The sequence below is a fragment of the Monodelphis domestica genome, chromosome 1 (genome assembly GCF_027887165.1).
Source record: "Monodelphis domestica isolate mMonDom1 chromosome 1, mMonDom1.pri, whole genome shotgun sequence".
NCBI lineage: Eukaryota > Metazoa > Chordata > Mammalia > Didelphimorphia > Didelphidae > Monodelphis > Monodelphis domestica.
The window spans coordinates 705743456-705766692 of record NC_077227.1 but is presented as its reverse complement, the minus strand read 5'-3'; the positions used below and the strand labels follow the sequence as shown (position 1 = coordinate 705766692).

The 23237-nt window shown below is 44.7% G+C and overlaps 2 protein-coding genes across 3 annotated transcripts in view; one reads left to right on the top strand and one right to left on the bottom strand.

The window, feature by feature from the left end:
• The window catches only part of PIEZO1 (piezo type mechanosensitive ion channel component 1), a 179767-nt gene extending 178689 nt beyond the window's left edge, over window positions 1-1078 (top strand). For both annotated transcript variants that reach the window (XM_007477300.2, XM_007477299.2), the window contains one exon: window positions 340-1078. In XM_007477300.2, coding sequence (XP_007477362.1) covers window positions 340-589 — 250 coding nt within the window. In that variant the 3' untranslated portion in view covers window positions 590-1078. The remainder of the gene's footprint in view (window positions 1-339) is intronic.
• CTU2 (cytosolic thiouridylase subunit 2) lies at window positions 1010-23194 on the bottom strand. Its single transcript, XM_007477301.3, has 15 exons — window positions 23023-23194; window positions 18470-18544; window positions 11367-11445; window positions 9285-9344; window positions 7250-7310; window positions 6238-6347; window positions 5558-5901; window positions 5348-5483; window positions 3809-3940; window positions 2952-3043; window positions 2677-2783; window positions 2327-2486; window positions 2152-2218; window positions 1938-1996; window positions 1010-1548 (listed from the first exon to the last, which is right to left on the bottom strand). The coding sequence occupies exons 1-15, from the start codon at window positions 23091-23093 to the stop codon at window positions 1467-1469; spliced, it is 1635 nt and encodes a 544-aa protein (XP_007477363.1). The 5' UTR covers window positions 23094-23194; the 3' UTR covers window positions 1010-1466.
• Between the last annotated feature and the right edge of the window lie 43 nt (window positions 23195-23237).

Sequence of the window (23237 nt, the reverse complement as noted above, 5' to 3'; positions counted from 1 at the left end):
AAGACTCAAGGCAGACAGCTAGGTGGCTCAGTGGATTTGAGAGCCAGGCCTAGAGACAGGTCCTGGGTTCAAATCTGATCTTAGATACTTCCTAGCTCTGTGACCCAGGGCAAGTCACTTAACATACCTCCACCCTTGCCTCGCCCTTCTAAAATCCACCATTGGCTTAGCCAGAGGATAAGGGTCTTAAGGCTGCTTAGATCTGAACCTGGGCTTGGGCTTTGGCCCCCTACATTTTGGTTTGGCATCTGCTCTTTTTCCCACCCCATTTTTGCCTTTCCTCTGGTCTCCTGGAGCATCCCCTCCAGCAGGCCCCATCTGCATTTTGCACCCGGACAGAATCATGGGACTGTACGTGTCAATAGTGCTGGTGATTGGCAAGTTTGTGCGAGGCTTCTTCAGTGAGATCTCTCACTCCATCATGTTTGAGGAGCTGCCCTGCGTGGACCGCATCCTCAAGCTGTGCCAAGATATTTTCTTGGTGCGGGAGACCCAGGAGCTGGAGCTAGAAGAGGAATTGTACGCCAAGCTCATCTTCCTCTACCGCTCCCCGGAGACCATGATCAAATGGACCCGGGAAAAGGACTAGGAGCTGCCCCTTGGTGTCTTCAGACTTCGAGACGGCATCTTCAGGCCATGAGACAGTGTCTTCTCCCCAGTAAAGGGAGGGCTCCAGTGCCCTCTTGGCAAAGGCTGAATGCTCGCCCCCATGCAGGAGAGGCTCAGAAACTTCCTGGGCAGAGTCCTGCCCCAGCCTCCCCGCTGAGCCTTGGGAGCAGCTGGTGCTGATGCTGCCTGCGCCTTGCATGAGGAAGCACCACCCAGATGGGCCTCCAGGGCTGCTAGCCTTTGGACTTGGGGGATGAGGGCCCCCTCTCTCTCTGCCAAGCAATAGTCTTCCAGGCCTTATGGTCCTGCAGACCCCTGGGCTCAGCCCCAGGGTCAGGGTATGTCCTGGCCCCCAGCTGAAGGGCAAGAGGGGCCTGAGTCTCCCCAAATGTACTGTAGATTTTTCTAATTAAAAGTGATTTATTTATACAGATGGACAATTAAATGGCAAGTTGTGGCCTGACCTCTCTGGGATTGTCTCCTTGGCTCTCTTACCTCAGATCCTTCCCAAACTCCCCTTCCACTCCCTCTCCCCCCCCATCCAAAGCAGTCAAGCTTCAGGCTGGGAGAGGGAGGGAAGCATGAGCTGGACAAGAAGACAGGCAGGGCTCAGGGTAAAGAGACCAGCATTCTCCTCCCCTGGGCTTCAGGGCAGCTGAGATGGGAGCAGGGTTGGTGCTGCCCCAGATGTGTGTGCATACAGTTCACAGCAGGTCAGACCAGGAAGTCAAGGCTGGGGCAGAAAGCCCTTGGGGTGCAGCTGGAGACTACTGGCCTCACAATGCTCCCAGAGTTCCACACAGGCTTCCTGGAGCTGGTACTGGTAAGGAAGGGGGTCCGGAAGGTCCATTCAGCTCTCAGTCCTGGCAGATCTCATCTTTGGTTTGCTCTTCGCTCTCCTCAAACAAGAATTCTTGGATCTCCTGCTTCACCCAGGCCCTGAGGAAAACCCTCTGACATCAGGGACCTTCCCTTGCTTTTCAGAGAAGTAACCAGGCTCTCTAGAGGAACTGAGACTCCCATGCCCCACTCCTTGAGGTCTGCTCTAAGAGCACTAAGCTTGTATGCCTGGAAGTGGGCAGTGCCTCACAGCAGTCTGATTTGGGGTAAGGGTCCCTAGACTGGGTGCTGCTGGAGCCCCCTGCAGCCATCAGATTCATAGCCCACATTCAGAAGAGCAGAAAAAGAAATGTGAAGCATTAAAGGGTTTGGCTTGGTTTGCTTTCCCCTTCTTTATCCAAAGGCATAGAACTACCATTAACTGGGTTGGGAGGTCAGCCCCCACCTCCCCGGCCAGGCCCAAAAAGGGCATGCTGTGTCCAGCTTACCTCTGCCTCCTGCACTGTGACTCCATCAGGAGATAGGGAGGAAGGGGCTCCAGGAAGGGCTGCAAGAAAGGTTCCCCAGCTCAGGTTAATGGTGCCATGGCCAGGTCTCTGCCCTGGGGGCAGGTAGGATCCACCTGGTTCTCCCTCTGTGACTCTGGGCAGAGGGTGAGGGTCTCCACTCTCCACCAAGGCCAGGGCAGTGCCTGCTACTCACCAGGTCCTTCATGTTCACCCGACAGCTGTAGCACAGCTGTTCAATGAAGCTGGCTCTGGGCTCCTTCCTGGAGAACAGAGGAAAGTCAGTGCATAGGCTGGGCTCCCCCAAACCTGAGGTCACTGGGGAAAGCTGACCATGGCCGTTCCATGGCAGGGGTGCAGGCTGCTCTCACCTCTCAGATGGCAGCCGTATGACTTGGCAGCATCCCTGCTGCCCTTCTGTTCTGGAGCAGCAGCAGGGCCTGCCAGGGGCCCCTGCAGGCAGCTCTGGGGCAAGCAGAGGCTTCTGGGACAGATGCTCTGCGGTCTGGGCCCCAAATGCTGTAGCGCTATCTGCAAGCGGAGACCAAGGTTCTCTGAAAGACTGGCCAGCAGGGATAACAGGCTTCCAAAGACGGCCCAGGAACCGAGGTCCAAAGGTAAACTGAGACTTGGGGACCCCAGTTCCAGGGACAATTCCCCACTCATCCCATCAATTAAGGCCCCAGCCGGAGGCCACCAAGAGCAGGAGAAGGGCACAAACCTGCACTGTCTATGTCCAAAGCACACACACAGAGGAGACAGCGGGAAGGCACAGGGCCGGCCGTGGCCTCCCCATTCCGAGGAGCCTTCACCAGCTTCTCACTTGTCCTAGGACCAAGGAAGGGGTTTGGGGGGAGAGGCCAGTCAGACTGATTGTGCTCGAGGGGATCTCTGTCCTCATGTTTCCGGGCTGCTCTGCAGAGCCAGGCCCCAGCCCACCCCCACATCCCAGCCCACGGCTGGCCCTCCAGCCTGCCCTATAGCCCCACGTCAGACCTGTACACAGTGCTGATGGTGGAAGGGTACTGGGCCTGTAATTTGAGGATGAAGCTCTCCATCAGCCGGTGAATACTTGCCTTGTCTGGGGCCTGGGGAAGCAAGTACAAGGGGGATGGGGCAGGGGCTGACCCAGGAGGGAAGCCTGTCTTCATAAGCCACCAGAGACTTCTTCAGATGCTGCACTCTGCCCTCCTAAGTAGGCACCTGCACTCTATTTATTTATATATTTATTTAATCCTAGCCTTCCATCTCAGAATCAGTACTGTCCATTGGTTCCAAGGCAGAAGAGCAGTAAGGGATAGGCAAGGGGGTTAGGTGACTGGTCCAGGGTTACAGAGCTAGGAAGTGTCTGAGGCCACATTGGCACACATTTTTTAGAATGATGAAGGAGGAAACCCCCAATTGCTATTCTCCCCAACTCCAGTCCTGGTCCTATACCTTGGTCTCTCTTGCTATCCAGTGGTCTGAAGGGATCTCCAGAAAGGCCAGAGCTTTGGCACCCCTGACGGGATGCAAAGCTCCACTGGCTTATGTTTGTGTGGGCACATGGGCAGAGAGGTAGAGGGAGAGGGAGAGAGTGTGCTTCACATCGACATGTAAGCTCTTCAGGGACAGAATTTCCTCTCTTGTGGATACTGGTAAGCCCCAAAGCAGAGCTGGAAAGGTCCTCCATGTCCAACCCCCTTGTTTATCAGGGGACACCGAAGCCCAGGGAGGGGAGGGGTCCTCCTCCAAAGGGGGTCTCTCTTCCAGCTCCAGCCCTCTCCCCTGCTCCATGCCAAACTAAGGGTTTGCCACCACTCCAGGAGCCTCACTCTGCCAAGAAGCAGCTGCCTGTCGGCACCTTTTCCTACCTTGGTGTCAATTGCTGGGGTGAAGACAGAGGGGACTCCAAACATCCTGTTGTAAAAGGCAATCTCCTTCAAGGTGTAGTCTCGCATGGGGCGAAGCATGGTCACGTCCCCGTGCCGGTCATCTGAGAAACCCTAGGGGAGAGGGCCAGGGAGAACGTGTATGCTCACAGAGACACACAAGAAATCAGGCTGGGAAAGGAGCAGATTCCTGTGCCCAGACTTCATTCACCTCCCAGCACTAGACAATGACAGGCTATAGCTTCTCCCAGTGAAATCACTGTTATTTTTAAAACCTGGCTCTGGCTATGCAAACACTCCAGTTCTTGTGGCTTTTTCTCTCTCTCTGCTTAGCATTTTACAAGACTAGCTTATCTCATCTGATTCTTACAACAGCCCTGGAATCTAGGAGCTATTATATTAGCCCCATTTTCCATCTGAAGAAACTGAGGCAGAGTCACTGATCAGTGTTGCAAGAGTGGCCTTTTCAACTTCAACTGACCCTGGAGTCCATGAACTTGTTTTTAAGAATATTTTGATAATTGGATTCCTTTGTAAGTCTGTTTTTGTTTTATGCCTTTAAAAGTCTTAGTCTGTCCCTACCAAGTCAAAGAAATCCAGGCCTCCAGGATGTTTCTGAGTTTCTTTAGACTTCAAACTATTTCTGAGCCAATAGGAAGCCCCTGTTGGGGATAAGTCCAGTCATTCTGAGTAAAATGCATTTTCCAGAAGGAGGAAGATGATGCCTTCCAGAAGATAAAGGAAAGGTAACTCAGGAAGTTACAAACAGAGCAGAAATCAATTTCCCAGGGATCTGCCTCAGGGGGCTCTGGGCTGTTCTAGGACCGTGTGGTAAAGATACAGCATGCATGCCCTGCCCTCTGCCTAGCAGCCCCATTCAAGCACTTCTTCCCTATGCTGTCTGGGGTAATGAGAGTGGGGGGGGGGGGGGGGACCTCACAGGCAGCTTGAAGGTACAGTTTGGGCATCAATCTCTGAAAGGTTCACCAGCACTGTTCTAGAATAACCTCTCAGTGAGCTGACTATTTAGAGCCCCAGGATTTCTCTGTGCTGTGCTTCAAGAAGGAAGCCCCCGTACTGCTTTCTTTTGGCCAAGACCACCCTCTCAATAATCTATTCTGCCTACCATTGGGGGAAAGAAGGTGGAGGACAAAAGGAGGCGAGTTAAGAGAGCAAGGTCTCTCTGACCCATTCTGCTCCTGCCTAACAAAGCCTGGGCATTTCTAAGTGCAGGGGGTGGGTATGTGTGGGAGGCCCCTGGGGCCAGCTGCTTCTTAATGCTCTCAAGGCACAGCCTGTGGGGTTCCATGAGTGACAGGGCTGCAGCTTGCAATCACATGGGCTCCTCCTCCTTTATCTATGGGCTCGGCGCCTTTCCCAAAACTCTGGGAGAAGCTCCCTGGGCATCTGGGACCAGACCCAGGCAGCAGCACATACTCCTAAGTAAGATTCTGCTCCTGCAGGATGCATCATGCCACCCCTGCTCCAGAACCCCCCCCCCCCACCTTTACCAGCACTTACTGTGTCCCAGGCAAGGAAAGCCCCTCTCCCTAGGGCCAAATTGGTCATGAGCTTGATGGCCAGGCGGGTGCAGCTGTCACCCAACATCACCTTGGAATAGCCTTGAGTCCGAGCCACATGCAGGATCAGGTGGGCCCTATGAAACAGAGGGTTTAAGAACAGCCAATGAATCCAATATTCTAGAAATTCCACTTTCCCCGTCGGGCTCACCGAAGGATCTGCAGAAGCTCCTCTTTGGCAGTCAGGGTCTTCACTGAGCTGAAGAGGTTCATCAAAGCCACGGTGTGTGCAGCTCGGGGAAGGCTGTTACTGACAGGTGTCTCTTGGGCTCCGTGGTCCTGGGTGCTCAGCTCTCTCAGTTTCTCCTGGATCTGCTCGTCACACAGGAAAACTTCTTTGTCTCCTTCCTCCTGTAGTCTCTGTTGCTGTTGCTGCTGCTGTTGCTGCTGCTGCTGCTGCTGGATAAAGCCATCCACAGCTTCCTTGTAGGTATTCTCAGACCCTCTGGGGCCCTGAGAAATAGGCTGTAAAACTGATGTGGGCAAGTTAAATACCTGTAGGGACAATGGGAACAAGAGTCCAGATTACAAGCCAGGTAAAATAGGGTGGGGGGGGCTCTGTGGACAGAGAATTTTTCAGACATATCCGACTCTAGAAATCAAGCGGCAACATCCCCCCTGAAAACACATAATCTGGAGGTGAATCGCTCAAGCACCCAGAATATTCACCTCCAATTTCAAATGACTGCACTACACATGACAGAGCAATCCCACCATGCAGCAGGCTGGTGAGTGCCCAAGAGGCACAAAAGATGCCTTTGACTGGGACAGTGTCTGGGGCCAAATCCATAGTCCCTCCAAGTGTACGGGCTACAGCGGTAACCTTCCTACCTCTTCTAATGAGACAAGGTGATATGGGAAACCAACTGTCTGCAGGACCTGCTCCATTTCTGCCATGGTCTTTGTCCTGTCCTCTGGGCTCTGTCCACAAACTGCTCCCTCTAGAAAAAAGGGAAAGAAAAAAAGCAGAAGAAAGGAGCCACAAGAAGGGAAGCTCCCAAAAAGGTATGAGCCTCACCCCCATCCCCAACCCTTTCCAGAGGGAGGCATGTGACCTAGAAACAACTGAAGAGCCCCAGGTGGCTACACTTTTATCACAGGACAAACAAAGCAGACAAGAAAAAGAATTCAGGGTAAAAATTCAACAAGCCAGATTGGACAAAGGATCTGACCTAATATTGATAAATTTAGCAAAGACTGGTGCTTATAAGGGCAAGAGCTAAAAACATCCTTCAGAAAGCCCCAGGCTCCCACTGATACCTGGGGATTCCTCCCTGTTTCACACAACTAAGTAACTGGCCTCTGGAAAACTCCTAAGAAGTTGTATTTCTTACTAAAAAGAATCAAAAGCTCTATTAATGAAGACTCTATAGGACAATAAATAGGCTCCTCAATCTCTCTATTCCAGATATCCTGCAATACCCTATGGCTTGTCCACAGAGATAACAAATGTAATAATACTCCCTCACATTTTTATAGAGGTTTCTACTTTTCAAAGGACTCATTTGATGAGCCAGCACCCCCACCTTGGGGTAAGGAAGAGAGGATCAGGAATACTACCCAGATTTTACTAATGAGGAAATGAAGACAGAGGACCCTAATTGTCTTGCTCTCACCACTCTTCTGTCTTAGAATTGTTACTAGGACAGAAGGGCTAAAATAAGTTAATGCTGATCAACATTTGATATCGCCTGTGACTAGACTGTATTAATTCTCTAACACTTTTGGGGGGGGGGGGGTAAATAAAACACTTATGTTTTCCCTGGTGGCTTCTCTCTGAAACATGTAGAATGGGGTTTGACAGTAGCCAAGGTCCTGGGGCCATGGGTTTCATACAACATACCATCAATGTAGATAATGCCTGGCACAAAGCGTAGCCTCTTAGCAGATTCTCGGCTCAAACCCTGAGGAAATAACATGAGATATTTACATATCCAACAGTGAGTTTATTTTTATTATTTTTTTATTTTTAAAACCCTTTCCTTCCATCTTGGAGTCAATACTGTGTATTGGCTCCAAGGCAGAAGAGTGGTGAGGGCTAGGCAATGGGGGTTAAGTGACTTGCCCAGGGTCACACAGTGAGGCCAGATTTGAACCTAGGACCTCCTATCTCTAGGCCTGGCTCTCAATCCACGGAGATACCCAGCTGCCCCCCAATAGTGATTTTAAATACACTACCCTACCCCTCTTAGAACAAAGAGATATATTTTAGCCAAAGACAGATTACTTAGTCACTATTTTTTCTTCTGGATTCAATGTCTGCCACAAAGAAACAATTATATAAGATGAAAGCCAACTTCACCACTGGTAAGCTTTCTAAATCCTTCAGGGTTAAACTGATTTTTTTTAACCCTTACTTTCTTAGAAACAGTACTATGTATCAATTCCAAGGCAGAAGAGCATTAAGGGCTAGGCAAAGTGACTTGCCCAGGGACATACAGCTAGAAAGTACCTAAGGCCACTTCACTGCCCCAGTCAGATTGATTGTTGTAGGCTACCTAGACTCATTTTCTGCAGACCTACTCTGACCACTGAGATTCTTTTTGCTATTCTAAGAAAGCTCCTTGGTTCTCTCTGTATCAGTCTAGAACCACAACCAGTTCCTCAATTCTCAGTCTAAGGAAAACAAACTTCCTATATTATTATAAAGTAGTAGGGGCAGCTAGGTGGCCCAGTGGACAAGCCTGGAGTCAGGAGGACCTGGAGTCAAATCTGGCCTCAGACATTTCCTAGCTGTGTGACCCTAAGCAAGTCACTTAACCCCCATTGCTGAGCCCTTACCCTTCTGTCATAGAGTTGTTAATAAGACAGAAAATAAGAGTTAAAAAAAAAAAGCAAAGCAGTTCTGGGACACAGGAAAACACAGCCCAATTTCCTAGTGACGAGATATATCTGATAGTAAGTACAGTGACAGGTGTTACTTCCTGTCCATGACTATATCCTGTTACTGAGTTTCTACTAAGTGAAACTTTAAGGCCATTCTTCATTGTACAAAGCTGTCTGTGATAGCTATCTCGATAATGTTTAATATAGGGGTGACTGAAACTAGGGAGAAGGACCTAGGGCTCACTAACTGCAGGCAAAGTAACCCCAGAAGGAAGCTGTGACTTATGTACATATGCTATTAGAATATAGAACAGATTCGTCTAAAAATGACTGCCTCTCCCCCCTGAGAGCTCTCTGATAAGAAAATAATTTTGTTGAAAAAAATAATCCAACAAAATAATCATATTAAAACTGAGTATTTACTATGAAAATCAAATGGCTGAGGACAGAGTATAGGAGTCTATGGCTGTGAAGGGCCAAGGTGTTCCAGGATCTGTGGTCATGTCTAGCAAGTTTGCAAATTCAGAAGGAAAGGAGAAAAAAAAATCAATAATTCCAGTGGGACCCAACAGCAAATTCTAGGCTTCTTTCCCTGCCTCTTAAGAGTTCAAGTCTGAACTACACTTGGGCTTTGTCCAATGATCAGATTGGAGAGGGGTGGGGGTGGGGGGGTGGAATAGCAAAGCTTCCATCCAAGTTAATAAGGTACCCTGCTGGTTGCACAGCTGGTCAGCCAAAGAAGGCAGGATGCCATTCCCAAGACTCCCAGGCAGGACAACAGGTCAACTGTGAGCTGTAGGGCCATGAACATACCCATAAACCTCTCAGGGAACTCTCTTATAAAAAATGTTTCGACCTAGGTCAGAGAAGGATGCTTGGAAGTCACAGGTCCTTGACTATTTGACACTGAGTCAAAGAAAGAACCAGATACAAGGTCTCACCAACACAACCTTCAGTGAATTCATGGAAAGACAAAGGATCCCTTCCAAGTCCCCTCAATTTCACTCTGAGAAAAAAGTAGCCAACTTAGGTAGTAAAACACTGTGAAATACCTCTTGGACTTGCCAGATCATTGAACTGGATGAGGGACCACCAGACCATGCAAGAAGGACCTAAGAAAGGAATGCAGAAACATAAGATTTTAATGACTCATTTACCCATTTGCCATCTCTCTTCCACTCATCTAAAATCCTAGATATTGAGATTAACAAGAAGTTTAACTCCTTCCCATTAGAATCTGAATAATGAGTATGGATGACAGGTCAAGGCCCTGACACCCAGTTGCATTTACCCCAGAAACCAGAGCATGAGGAGTCTTCTTGGTTAGTCTGAAAAACCTCTTTTCTCCTTGGCATACACAAATATTAAAAACATATAATGGAAGTGTTTTATTTTATTTTATTATATACTTAGTAACCACCACAAAATACTTAACTAAATAAATGCATTAAAAAGATTACATGCACAACCACAAATTCTACATTTTTTATAGCTTATTTACAAATATGTGTGAATTTTAGATTTACTCCACCCTGCTTAGTCTAGAATTCTAGCAACCAAGGAATGTATAAACCCCCACTTAAGGATTAAGTGTCCCGGAGGAAGGCCTATGACCAGCATGTGCTAGCAAGTGACAAATCAGAAACAATTGACTGACCCCCTGGGCTGTCCTAAGCTAAGCTTAAGTCACCACTGGCACATGTGAGACACAGGAAGTGATGTAAAGAACTGCCTTTATATTTTGCTTCACTTCCTGTGTGGGGGAGCTTTGGCAAGCTAGTCAGGAGGAGTTCCTCAGACTGCTTCCTTTTAGATGGTAAGTGATAAGACTGACTCCCCTTTTCCCCGGCTTTCTGGAGAGGCCCCTTGGCCGAGGCCTATGAACTCCTGCCTGGCTCAGCCAGGCTGGAGCAGTTTTAATTCCCTTTCCTCTCTCTCTTCTTCTTAATTTCTTTCTACTATTGTAATTAAACCACCACAAAAATCCCAAACTGACTTGAGTATTTCATTGGGATTGAATTTAAAATCCCTGGCAACCACTGATATAATCAGTCAACAATCCTAATTTTACCCCTTACATAGGTAAATTCTATACAATCCCAATATAAACAACATCATCTACTTTTGAGTTCCCTTTGGGTTTGCTTTACTTTGATACTTTTTTCCTCTTGATTTTGTGGCTGTTATAATGTAATCATGGTATGTATTATTCCTATCCTCTTTTCTTCTTTTCATATATTTCCCTTAATTTCTTTATATTTCTAATAGCATAATACAATCTATTACTTCAGATAGCACAATCTATTCAGCCATTTCTCCCATTCATTGCATTTGTGTGTATTTAGTTATTTTTGTTATTACAAACAAGGCTTCCATGAATATTTTCACACATATGCAGCTTTTTACTCTCTCAGTAATGCCTGTAAGGCCTAACCTTAGTAATGGGATCCCTAGGTCAATGAGCATGAACAGTATTACAGATCTTACTGGATATTTCAAGCTTGTTTTCTAAAAAAAAAAACAATTCTTATTTACAGCTGCTTCAATAATGTAATATTAGGTCTATTTCTCCATGTCCCTATTAGCACTGAATTTGATCACTTTAGTCTGGTTCTCATTCAACATATATTATCAGGGCCACATGTTGCTGAATTAGTCCTTCAGCATCAGAAAGAATCTATTGTCAGGACCATACTCTTCCCAAAACTCTGTCTTTAATGGAAGCATTTTATAATGCTAACATAAGAGAATAGAGCCAATCCCCATGTTATAGGGCAGTGATGGAGAACCTTTTAGAGGATGAGTGATGTGAGAAATGTCAAGCACCCTGGAAAAGGGGAGGGGAGCAGGGTGGTCCATGGCCCACAGCCCTCTGACTTTCTAGTAATGAGCTCTGGAGAACTCTATGCTAAGTGCCCCTTCTGGCACTTGTGCCATAAGTTCGCCATCATGGTTATAGGGTAATACCATATAGAATCATGTTTCAGGGAATGGAATCGTATAGATTAGAAATCTATGAAATACTGAGTTCCAATACATCAGAGTTCCAGGGTACTATAGTCTACCATTTACCAACCTGCCCTCCCCTTCCCACATCTAGACTATCAATAAGTTGAAGAATGCATGCAAAGTACCTTCTCTCCTGGAAAGATGAGGCGATTCTTTCCAAGCATTGCTCGGAACTTGTGAATATAATATGCCTTGAAACAGTCTCTAGAAAACAAAGCAGAGGGATGACCCACAAACTTGTTAATTCTATTGTACAAGATTAAAGTCAAACCAACTTGCCCATTGACTGATGGGCTTTTTCAGTCTAAAGCTCCATCTTTTGAAGTCAGATAAGATTATTTTAATAATGCTTGAAGCCTAAGGTACTAGGGCAATAGAAAGTGAATGTGGAGGTTTACCTGAGAAAAGGAGAAGGGTCATGAAAACATCCAAGCTATCTCATTCATAAAACAACTTTTATTCTTAGAGGAACTGACCCCTATGTTCAAAGGTTAAAGCTAGAATCATTCTACCTTCAGTATAAGGTCCAAACTTCAAGTCACAACTAAAATCCCACTTTCTATAGGAAGCCTTTCTCGACCCCTCTTAATTCTAGTGCATTCCTCTGCTGATTATTTCTAGTTTATCACATCTATTGTTTGTTTGTACATGATTATTTGCATATGGTCTCCCCCATTAGATTGTAAGCCCTTGAGGGCAGGGACTATCTTACCTTTCTTTGTTATCCCAAAACTTAGCACAGTGCCTGGCACACAGACTTTCCACAAAAGTTTACTGATTGACAAATCAAGACCCCATTTTCCTAATAGGGGAAAAAAACCCATCACAAAGTATTTTAGAGCTTCCATAGGAAGAAATTCCAATTCTAGATGATGCCTAAGTAAAACTAGGGAACCCATAACATGGTGAGCTAGAGGTGTAGTTTATGCACTAATGCTATTATTGGGTTGGATGAAATTTAAACACCCAGTAAGAGGAGAAAATCTTCTTGGGAACTGAATTTGATTGCTTTAGAGCTATCTCTTCCCTCCTCTTTAATATACATATTCAAATGAACAAATATGTAAAACTGAGAATTATTTCCCAAAGATTAAGTGGTCAAAGATATATACAAAAAGTTTTCAAAAGAACTGCAAACTAATAAAAACTATATGAAAGATTGTGCCAAATAACTAGTAATAAAGAGAAATGTGGAATACCACTGCCAGGCCTGAAGACAGGAGGTCTTGGGTTTAAATCTGGTACTAAACATTTCCTAGCTGTGACACCCTGGGCAAATCACCTATCTCCCATGGCCTAGTCCTACTGCTCTTTGGTCTTGGAACTACATTACACTACAATACACAGTATTGATTCTAACACAAAAGGTAAGGGTTAAAAAAAAAGATGCAAATCAAAACAACTCTGGATTTCCCTTTGCTACACACAGCAAATTGACAAAAAGTTAAAAGATGGATGGAAACAATGAAAGTTGGAGAGGTTGTGGAAAGTCATGTCCACCAATACACTATTGGTGGGGTTATGAATTGGTCTAGCCATTCTGGAAAGCTAACCAAAATAACTTAAAATGTCCTCTCTGACCTAGAAATCCCACCACTAAGAAAAGAGGTCAAAGAAGGAAAGAAAAGTCCCACATGTATTGAGATATTCATCGCAGCAATTTTTATGGTAGTAAAGAACTAAAATTGGAAATCTAAGTTGGGGTCAACTAGACAAGGATAACTGTGGTACATAAACACAATGGAATATTATTGATTACTGCATTATAAATGTTAAGCATGAAGAGTTCAGAGACAAAAAATGCAGAATGATACGAACATAGGTGAATTCAGCAGAATCAGGCAAGCTAAAAGGGGGTACTATAAATTCTGCTAGACAAGCTTGACATGCCAGTTAAGTTTTGTTGAACTGCTTTTTTTTTCTCTTTTTCTTTTTTTGTTAATCTTTGTTACATGGGATGACTGGGTATTTTTAAATACTGGGAAGAGATTCAAAATGTGATAGGAAAACAAAGCCATTAATACAAATTTTAAAAAGAGAAACACCTATTTAAATGTGTTCTAAGATAGTCCCCTTTCAAGCAAGGCCTATAGATAGGAAATTATCAAATTCACTGGGAGAAAACTATACAGATGAGTTCTAAGTCTCATCACCTTTGTACAGGCAATCACTCCAGAAGTCTGGCCTTAATCTCTCGAGCAATAACCCTTATCTGAAAAAGGAGAATGATCACCTTTGTTCTAGCCACCTCAAAGGATATAGATTGCACCATAAATGTAAGTGGCTATTCTTTCAAGTCTCAGATGAGCCTGTGATCTCTCCAATCAGGAGCTTACTCCAAAGATGCAGACAAACACACTACTCCATGCAGACCCATCCTTTGGGATTCTGGTTCATGTTTTCAAAATTCACCATTCAAGGGCCACCCAATGTGCAGAAGGCCTTCCTCCTTTTCTCAGGATATCACTAGGATATAAGCAGAGAACCCTGGCTATCCATCCATCATCCCTAGATCTTGCCATACTACCATGCAATGTTTGGATTTCTTTACTCCTAGAGTAAATGACTTCCTTAGGAATAGTTCCCAGAATTCTTCCTTGGAGTTTCTCATCATTCAAATATCTTCCCCCCACCCCAAAAAAAATCTCCCAAAATCCACCTTGGGCTAATCATGACCTGCATATTCATCTTATTCCATGTCAGTGGTGTTCCACACAAAGAATGAGGCACATAGTAGACACTGAATAAATGCTTACTCGTTGATTAATTTCTGTATGGCAACACCTGTAAAATGTTAACATTGAAACAATGGCCCAATGCTTTTCACAGGAAGCTTGGAGTTAGTAAAGAAAGTTTGCATTTATTTTTATTATTGGTTAATTCTCTAAATTGACTTAAATTCATCACCAGGTTCAGAGAATTTAGTTAGTAATTATCTTCATGCTCCACTTAATGATTAATAATTGGTCTCTAAGGTCTGTGCATATTCTAAAATGTTTAAGTTTTAATATGTTTAGTAAAAGTATATCTCATTGTCTAGATTTATTGTCTACCTCTAGGAGCTGGAAAACAGGATTCCTTTTCATTTTTTTAAAAAACACATCAATCCACTAATCTTTTTATGGGTATGTTCAAGCAAGCAAAGAGCACGATTTCTGAATCCTAGCTTCAAAATCCTGACTCATCAGAGTTCCAGACCTAAAAATAATTTCTAATGCCCATGTATAACCTTAAGAACATGCCTTTCATCACCACGACTCCTCTGCTGCTGGGGCAGCCTTCACAAAACTGGCACAGCCCTACCAGAATAGGTATGTATGAATGTTTGGCACAAATTTTCCCCCTGGGAAGAGTGTCTACCCACAAATTACTGACCAACTCTAAGACCTTTGGACCAGTATTTCTCAAAAGGCAAACTAGTGGTGCAGTTATAAAATGAAGGGGAAAAAATCCAAACTATCAACAGCCATATAAAAGTGTTACAAATCACTAAATGCAAAAAAAAATGCATAAAAGAAATGCAAACTAAAATAATTCCAAGATTCCTTCTCATGCCCATCAGACAGGTACATTAATTTAGCGTTATTTTATTTTGTCATAAAGGACTATGACAGATTCAGAGAAACATGGAAACACTTGTATAAACTGCAGAATGAAATAAACAGAACCAGAAGAATGTCAACTAGATCTTTCCCTTTTGTGTCCATTGTAAAGCATTGTAAAGTCTCTCCCTGATAATCTTGTACTTCTCATTTCTTTGTGGCCATTGTAAAGCCAATCAACCATACTCCCCAGTTCCCCAAGAGGAATAAGTTCCCCTAATTCTATGGTGCTTCAGAGCTATCATCTAGCGCAGATACTCCCAAGGATACTGTTCTGACAGTGCCAGAGCCTTCTGCTCTGTGTGGAGGCCTAAATATTGAGCACTATCCCTCTCCTGATTAAAGACTTGGTTTTTATGACTGTTTAGTAGTTCTGTATTTTTTCCAAGTTAACAATACAAAATCCTAATTCCTTACAGAGACATAATAACTCAGAGAATGAAACATATATTCTCTGATACAGTCAATGCGATAATTTCTTTTGGTAGAGCATCTATTTTTGTTACAAGTATCAACTTGAAATCTGGAGACCCCAAATTTGCCTTTGTCCCATGAAAGGTCGCTTGGAAATCTCAGGCTTAGTCATTTCAGACTGAATAATAGATCTTAAAATAATTTATTGATCAGTTTAGGTGGAACTAGCAGACCTAATCAAATATTAAGTACTCTTTTGTATCAGAGTCCTCTCTCCAGGTAGCCCTGCCCTTAGCTGGACCTTTCCCTTCCCTTTGGTATCCATTGTAAAGCAACAGCCTCTCCCTGATAATCCCATCTTGCATTTCTCATTGCCTTGTAACCATGGTAATGTCTAGCAATCATACTTCCCAGTCCTTAGTTCCCCAAAAGGTACATAAGTTCCCCAAGTTCTATTGTTCTTCAGAGTATCATCTAGGGCAGTGGTCCTTGTGACAGAGGTTTTGCACTCAAGGAAGAGTGGCAGTCTGAAGGGCTGCTGAATCTTTTCTCCTCAATGGGAGAGGGGCCCCAAGAGGTCTAGAATCTTGAGAAGCAAGAAGATTCTGACTGAGATTCAGTTAGCTCTCTTAATCTTGAGAAGCCTAGGAGGGAAGTCTGACCAAGACTTTTCTCCTGAGGAGATACTCACCTTTTTCTTCTCCTGGTGACTGGACATCCTCTCCCCCACCAATTCCCAAATGAAGTGATAGCTGAAGACATTGAGCCTCTGTCAAACTTACCTCACAGTTCCTGGTGCCCTAGGTTTGAACTGTGCCAGTTGGGCCAAGACCAGGGCAAACCAAGTCTCACTCTCTCAGGGGGCCCAAGGCTGCCAAGGCTTGTGTTTCCCAACTCAAGGAGGGAGGAAAAGGGTAGCTAAAGTAGGGACACCTCCCTCACTTTCTTCACAAACCTTTTCCTGCCAGCCATTTCTTAGTGTTATCGCCAGGTAACTTAGTTTATAATAAAGTTGTTGGCTTTTCCCCAAAGTGGCTCAAGTGTGAGTGGGCCCACTTGATAGGGATAGTAATCTCCCTGAAAAGGAAGCTTTAGACACTAGTATTGGTGGAGGTCAAAAGCCAGTTTGTGAGAGGAGTCATAGCTGAGGAGGGAAGGCTGAAGGGGAAACTACTCAACCCCCCCTCTTCTCTCTGAGCCAACTTTAAACATCAGCTGCCTCTCCTGGATCCTGCTTTCAGGGGGAAATATCCATTCCTCCTATATCCCTTTTACCACCAACTAATTCCTCCATTATATACTCCCACTGATACATTCCCAGAGTCCCCAGGGTATAGGCCCTGTGAAGTTTATGGCACTGGGCTCTGGGTCAGTGGCCAACTATTGGATCTATCCCTCTCCTGATTAAAGATTTAGTTTTTCTTACTATCTTAGTAGTTCTTTGTTTTTTCCAAGTTAACACAAGAAAGGTCTACTTGGTGAGGAGAGTGTCAGGCAGTGGTGACAGAGGCATGGAAAATCAAGGGCATTAATAAGATATTTAAGAAATACACAGAAGGGGGGTGGGATACAGGGCAATTCTGTAACTCTTTTGTTAAACACCACACACACACATACACACACGTATATTTAAAAGTATGGACCAAAAGTTCAGCTTCTCTTACAATCATCTTTTTTTCCATTCTTCTTTGTATCTTGATGTGTTCCCATTTGTTGATTAAGTTCACAGTAAATATTTCAAAATAAAGTGCTAGATTTAGAATAAAATACTGCCTCTTCTTGTTATAGCCTTAGTGGCCCTGGGCAATTCACTTATCTGTCAGAGGTCACAGTTTCCTCATCTTTTATACTAGAAAGTTGGCTTAGAAGTCCTCTGAGATACCCTCCAACATTGCTCTTATGATCCAGCACAAGGTTCTATAAAAGCTCATTAAATATTTATTGAATAAATGAATGAATGCTTCTGAAATCTTCATCCCAGAACCCACCCATTCCATCAAAAGACTGCTCTGAGAAAGCACTCCCCTGAGGCTAGAACACTGAGAATATAACTCTTTAAGCTATTTTGTCCCAATCATCTCTCCCTTTTAATTCCACCAACAAGATTTCCTTCAACTTCAACTTCTAGTACCTTAGACTGTTTTTATTTAACAGAATTTTCAAACTGATGACCTCATTTTCAGATAATCCTATTATTGACTTTCCCAGAGTGTTAAAACCAAGAACTCAAAAGAATGAAATGACAGAATAGACCCTGGATTGGTTTTACCTAGTTCCCAGAAAATACACCTCAACTAAAAGACTAAATGTGAAATAAAACAATCGAATATGAAGAACAGGAGACCTACTCCCAGCCCCCCTGGCCTCTGGCTATTACACATAGGTTGCTCCCGGCTCCTAACCCTCTGGTTACTGCTATTCTCAAGCTTTACTGAACTCGGGTAACCTGGCTTTTGCCTCCTCTCCCTTTTCAGATTTAAGGACCTCACATTCTATAGTTTAGTCGGCAGTTTCAGTACTATAGCTACTTGTGTTTCCTCCAGATTATAATTGTGGGCCTTCAGCTCTGTGGGGTTTTCTTTGGTAATTCTGTATTTTTTCAGGTCGGCAAAACAAAACAATCAATGCTTCCACCTTTAAGGTGAAATACTGACCAAGAAAACCAGAAGTCATGGAATGTTAGATATTAATAATCCTGTGTCAACTGGGAATCTGGACATCCCAAGTTGGCCCTTGGTCCCTTGAGAGTTGGTCTGAGGGAGGTGTTAAGACTTATTCATTTCAGACAGAATAATAGACCTTTAATTGATGATGCAGTTTGAAAACCAACACCTGAGCAGGGACTATCCTTTGAGTAGGCCACTCCCCATACTCCAACCTCTGGCTATGGTTCCTTTCCAAAGCCTGTCAGTATAGTTTGAGCTTTTCATGTCATTGTAGCCATGGTAATGTCAATCAATCATACTTCCTTGACCTTGGTTCCCCAAGAGCCTTTGGCTCTGTGTGGTTTTTAGGTGCTTGACTCTGTGTGGCAGCTGAATACCAAACACTATCTCTTTCCTGAGTAAAGACTTGGTTTTTCTGACTGCTTTAGGAGTTCTGTGTTTTCCCCAAGTTAACACCTGGAAGTCAATTTGGAATGCAAAAAAGGAACTTCACCTCCTACTCTCAGGTGTCTTCTCCACTATGGCAGCAAAGCACCATATACTTACTTGCAGAAAGCATCTCCAGCCCGAATGATTAAGACTGGCAAACCCTCCTTGCACTTCATACATTTCTGCTCACAGCTGAAACAAAGAAAAGAGAGGAAAATAAGAAATAATAGGAATCTCTAAAGATGGCCTGGTAATGGTTTTCAAAGGAAGTGTGTAGCAGTATTATATCTCTAAGCCACTTTCTATAGTAAAAAAAGTGAAACAGTAAGTTAGCAAAGATACAGTAAGACTCAAAACTAGTCAGTGCCCTTTGTTCACAGGGTCGTCAATAGTGGCTAGTAGTGGAAAAAGTATCATCTCTGGAGGCGGGAGCAGGACACTTGGGGTTTAAATCCAGGCTTAGACAATGGGCAACTCATCTCACCACACCCATTTTTCTCAGCAGAGAAATGGCAAAAAGTTGCCCCCATTTCACCAAAATGCTTGCAAGAGAACACTTTGCAGACCCATTAACTCCTTCATAAATGGGAGTTGCTCCCATTATGTCTGAGGTTCTTCATTCTCCCTAGAGTTCTTGATTGTTTTCCATTCTGTGCCCCCTCCTGATTGCTTTATTGATTATATTTCTCTTCCTGATTTTTGGTCCCTCCCTCTTGAAATTACTAAATGACTTTATTTCTTTCTGCTTACATTTTGCTAATTTTCAGATGATGATGGCTACCATCTTCCCAGCCCCTACTGCTCTGCACCCCTTGGATCAATGCCCATTGATCCTCTTCCAAACCCCAACTAGGAAAATCTATGCCCCATTTATAGCCTTGAAGAAGCAACTAAAGATGGACCATTGCCCCTTTTCTCCAGAAATGAGATGGGATGTAGTGGGACATGGGACCCTAAGAAATCTAGAGACCCCAAATCCTAAGGGATCCTTAAGCTTTGGATGTTACATGAGAAACAACTCAGGCTCTGACCTCAGGCATGTGGTGTGGACAGAGAATGCTAACCCTGGTACAATCAAGAGACAGCCGAGCAAACAGAGGTCTGCAAAGAACAAAGATATGGGCACCTTGCACTTTGATAGGGTGTATATACTGCTCCTCACTTAACATGTAGCCTTCTTTGTCTGTATATGTATATAATAAGCTCGACCATCTTCTCTCTCAAGGAGGCAATCTCCTTCTTGCCTCCCAGCCATGTAATCCCCGCTCATAAATTTATTTTATAAGATTTGTTGTGAGCCTCCCAATTCCTTGGGTGAGTCAGTCCATCCAAACCAGGTTGGATTCCCTCCCACAACATCACCACTTTACTATTATTCCTCTGCCTTTCAAGAGCAACCAAGATGAGGGGTAGAATTACTGTTGGGCTGCAGGAATCAGAAAACTCAAGTCTCCCACTAATTAGGTAGCTATGTGACCCTGGCAAGGCTACATCCTCTCCAAGCCAATTGCCTCATCTCTAATGGAAAATCAGAACCAAGATAATGATATGCATAGTGGCTACAACAGTACTAATGCAACTTTGAGTTGGTTGGTTGTGTCCTTTGTACTGGAAGAGGACAAAAATGGCATCACTACTCTAGGGTCAGTGTATATATATATACAGTGTGTCTCTGTGTATAGTGTGGCTCTCCCACAGGGGTACAAATATCCCAGATGAACATTTGGGATGGAGACCTATGCCTAAGTCTGCACATCTCATGTTTCTTTGGAGCTATAGAGTACAGTGCCTTCTTTAATGCAGGCAAGACACTCTGGACAGTCCTGTGCCAATGTCTCCTGTGTCTCACAATGGATACCAAAGTACTTCAGAAAGACCTTCAGAGTATCCTTGTATTATAACCAAAAGGTTCAGGTCTTAAAGAACTGAAATCATACCTCAGCCATGGTCAAGACCCAACATGGTCTACAGAAGCACTGGCAAAGGTTTTCAAGTTTGCGTGTCCAAATTGCAACTTCAAGCTGCCTGTGAGGCCCCCCACCCCATTACCCCAGAAAGTGGAGGAAAGGAAGTGCTCACTTTGAGTGGCTGGACAGAGAGGCCAGGTGTGCAAAAAAATGTCCTCAGCTCTGAGAAGAGGGGGAACAAAGCAGCTCCCAAGTGCCAACTCGGCATGAGTGCCAATATTTTGCCAGTACTGGTCTATAGGAGCATTGAATTGTGTCATTGGTTTTTTTGAAGTCACAAAGGAGAATTCAGTGGGGACTGGGAGAATTAAAATGACAATTAAGGAAAGACAAAAGCATCAGTAAAATGTAATAAAAAATAAAATAGTAATATTAATAGCTATCTACCTTATAAAATATGTTGGAGAACCTAACCAGTCCACAACACAGAAGGGCAAAATGAAGCCCCAAAGTAAAAATGCATGGGTCTGGCTGGGAACTGACTACCACCCAACACAATATTGGATCTGTGTTAAGGAGGCAGGCAGAGTATGTGTTCATAAACTCTTTGGGAATATGGCAATGGCAGGAAGGGAAGGGATCTTCGGGAGGGTCTAGTCCATTAATCTCATTTTCAGAAAGAAACAGGTCCCAAGAGGTAGAAAGTCTCTTTTAGTTCCCATCTTTTTTATTGTTCAAGAGATAATTTTTATGAAGCAGTGTCATAGAATTGACAACCTTGTTTTATAAAGTTCCAAATTTACCTTTGCCTCATAAGAACTTGCTTTTAAGAAACTTCCAACAGGACGCAAAGTCCAAGACTGAACAATAGCCCATCAAGTACCTAATGAGCACCCAGGATTGAAGTGATGGATGTAATCAAGTCTTAAATTTCCTTTTGTCTTCTAAATTTCTCTTACAGTATTTAGGCAGCTCCCAGGTATCCTAGTCTCTGGTTACTACTTCTTTCCCAAGCTCCGGTGTAATTAATTAGTTATTTCTCCTTGATTATATTCCATGAGGGATAAATAAAACTCCAAGTTCTTTAATTCAATGCTAATTCCCATTTTTGGTATATTTTCCTGGAGACATTGTGCTCAGTCTCAGAGCTGAGTGGCTATGTGGTGCTGTGTGTATATGATGATTCTGTGTTGTGGTCATAAGAGCACTATCTCCCTGGTCCTCATTTTGTAACTGCTTTGGTGGTATATGACAGAGACAATCACTTCCTTTCTAGAAGCCTGGCTTTCCTTATGTGTAAAATGAGGAGACTGTACTAGATCCAAAGTAATCCAAATTGACTAGACCCTGTGGAAAGTCTGAGGAAGCCCAAGGGCATTTCTCAGAATAAAAGTGTATTCCAAAGGAAAGGAATTCTATGTAAAGATGACAACTTTGTTTTATGGAACCCCCAAATTTGCCTTTGTCCCCTGGGAAGTTGCCTTAAGGGAAGTCCCAGAGAGTCCTTGTTTTATCAAAGGACTTGTATCGCTTCCTATCAATTCTGTCTCATCTATGATCTCTTCCAACCTATTGGCTCTTTGCCCAAAGCTTATACACATCCAGTGGCTTCTCCATCACTCAAACTACTCTTCTCTCTCAATTTCATGGTCAAGCTCATGTGGCATTTGTGCTTTTCACCTATACTGGAGTTCCTGGCCTCTCATCTACTTCCTAACCACTTGTAGTCTTGGCTTCTGAATCCATTACTCTACTGTTTTCTACAAGTTTGTCAAATAATTAGCTACTCGATCTGGTAGTCTTTCCTCAGTTCTCACACACTTGACCTCTGGGGGTTCAGACACTATTGACAAAGGAAGCTTCCATAGGCTTTGGGACAACTGCTTGTTTTCTCCTCCTGGTCTGGCCTCCTTTAGTCTCCCTGGATGGATCTTCAACTGCCTTCCACCAGCACAAGGGAGGTATCTGTGAAAACTCTATCCTGGGCACTTTCCTCCACTCAAATTTTTTTTTAATTCTTACCTTGCTACTCATAATCATGTGCATTGCTGTGTTAATTCTGAGGCATTATATTGGTAAAGGAGAAGGAATGGAGGTTAAGTCCAAGTCACATACCTAGGAAGTGTCTGAGACTGCTTTTGAACACAGGACCTGTTTTCTTCAGGCCTGGCTCTCAATTCCCTGGGCCATCTATCTTCCCCTTCAGTGGCCACGTCTTGCCAACTGTATGAGTACACCAGTTCTGGCCTCTCCTGTGGTCTCAGGTCCTTTGGCTCAACCTAAATGCCCCTTTCCCACAACACTTGGTGCTCCTGTCCATGTGCGAGGAGTTTACCCACTACCCAATAAGGAAGGCTCAGTCTTTGGATCGGCAAGTGTTAAAAGCCTCTGGCCAAGTCGCTCACCCTCCCCGGTCTTGCTTCCCTCGCACTTGGCAGGTTGCCTGACATACAGTAGGTATCCAGTAAACTTTGATTCTGGGCAGAAAGGCCCCTGAGGGCCTGGGCCTTTCCCTTGTGGACGGCAACTCGGATCCCGACTCTGAGACTCCTGTCTGAGGCTACCCTCCCTGGGCCTCAGTTTCCTCGTTTGTAAAAGGGAGGGGTTGGGGATTATATGGCGCAACTGGATCAGACCCCAGAACTCCTCCCCTGCCTCCCGATGGGAGAGGGAGGATGTTTCCTCGAGTGGGGGAGGGAAGCCCGTAGGACACAACCCCCGCCCGTCCCCCTTCCGAGCGGACCCTAGCGGCCCGCGTCTTACCCAGGCCAGGGCAGCTTCGGCTGGAGCTCGGCAGGCCCGGGACCCCCGTAGTCCTCGCCCACCTGACACATGGCTCAGCCCAGTCCAAAGGCTCCCAATTGCTCCTGGATGCCGGCTTGAGAACTGGGAGGCGCGCGCTGACAACGTCACAGTCCGCGACGTTGCGTCGTCGAATCCGGGGGGGCGGGGTCGGCCGCGCGCGAGTAATGACGTGA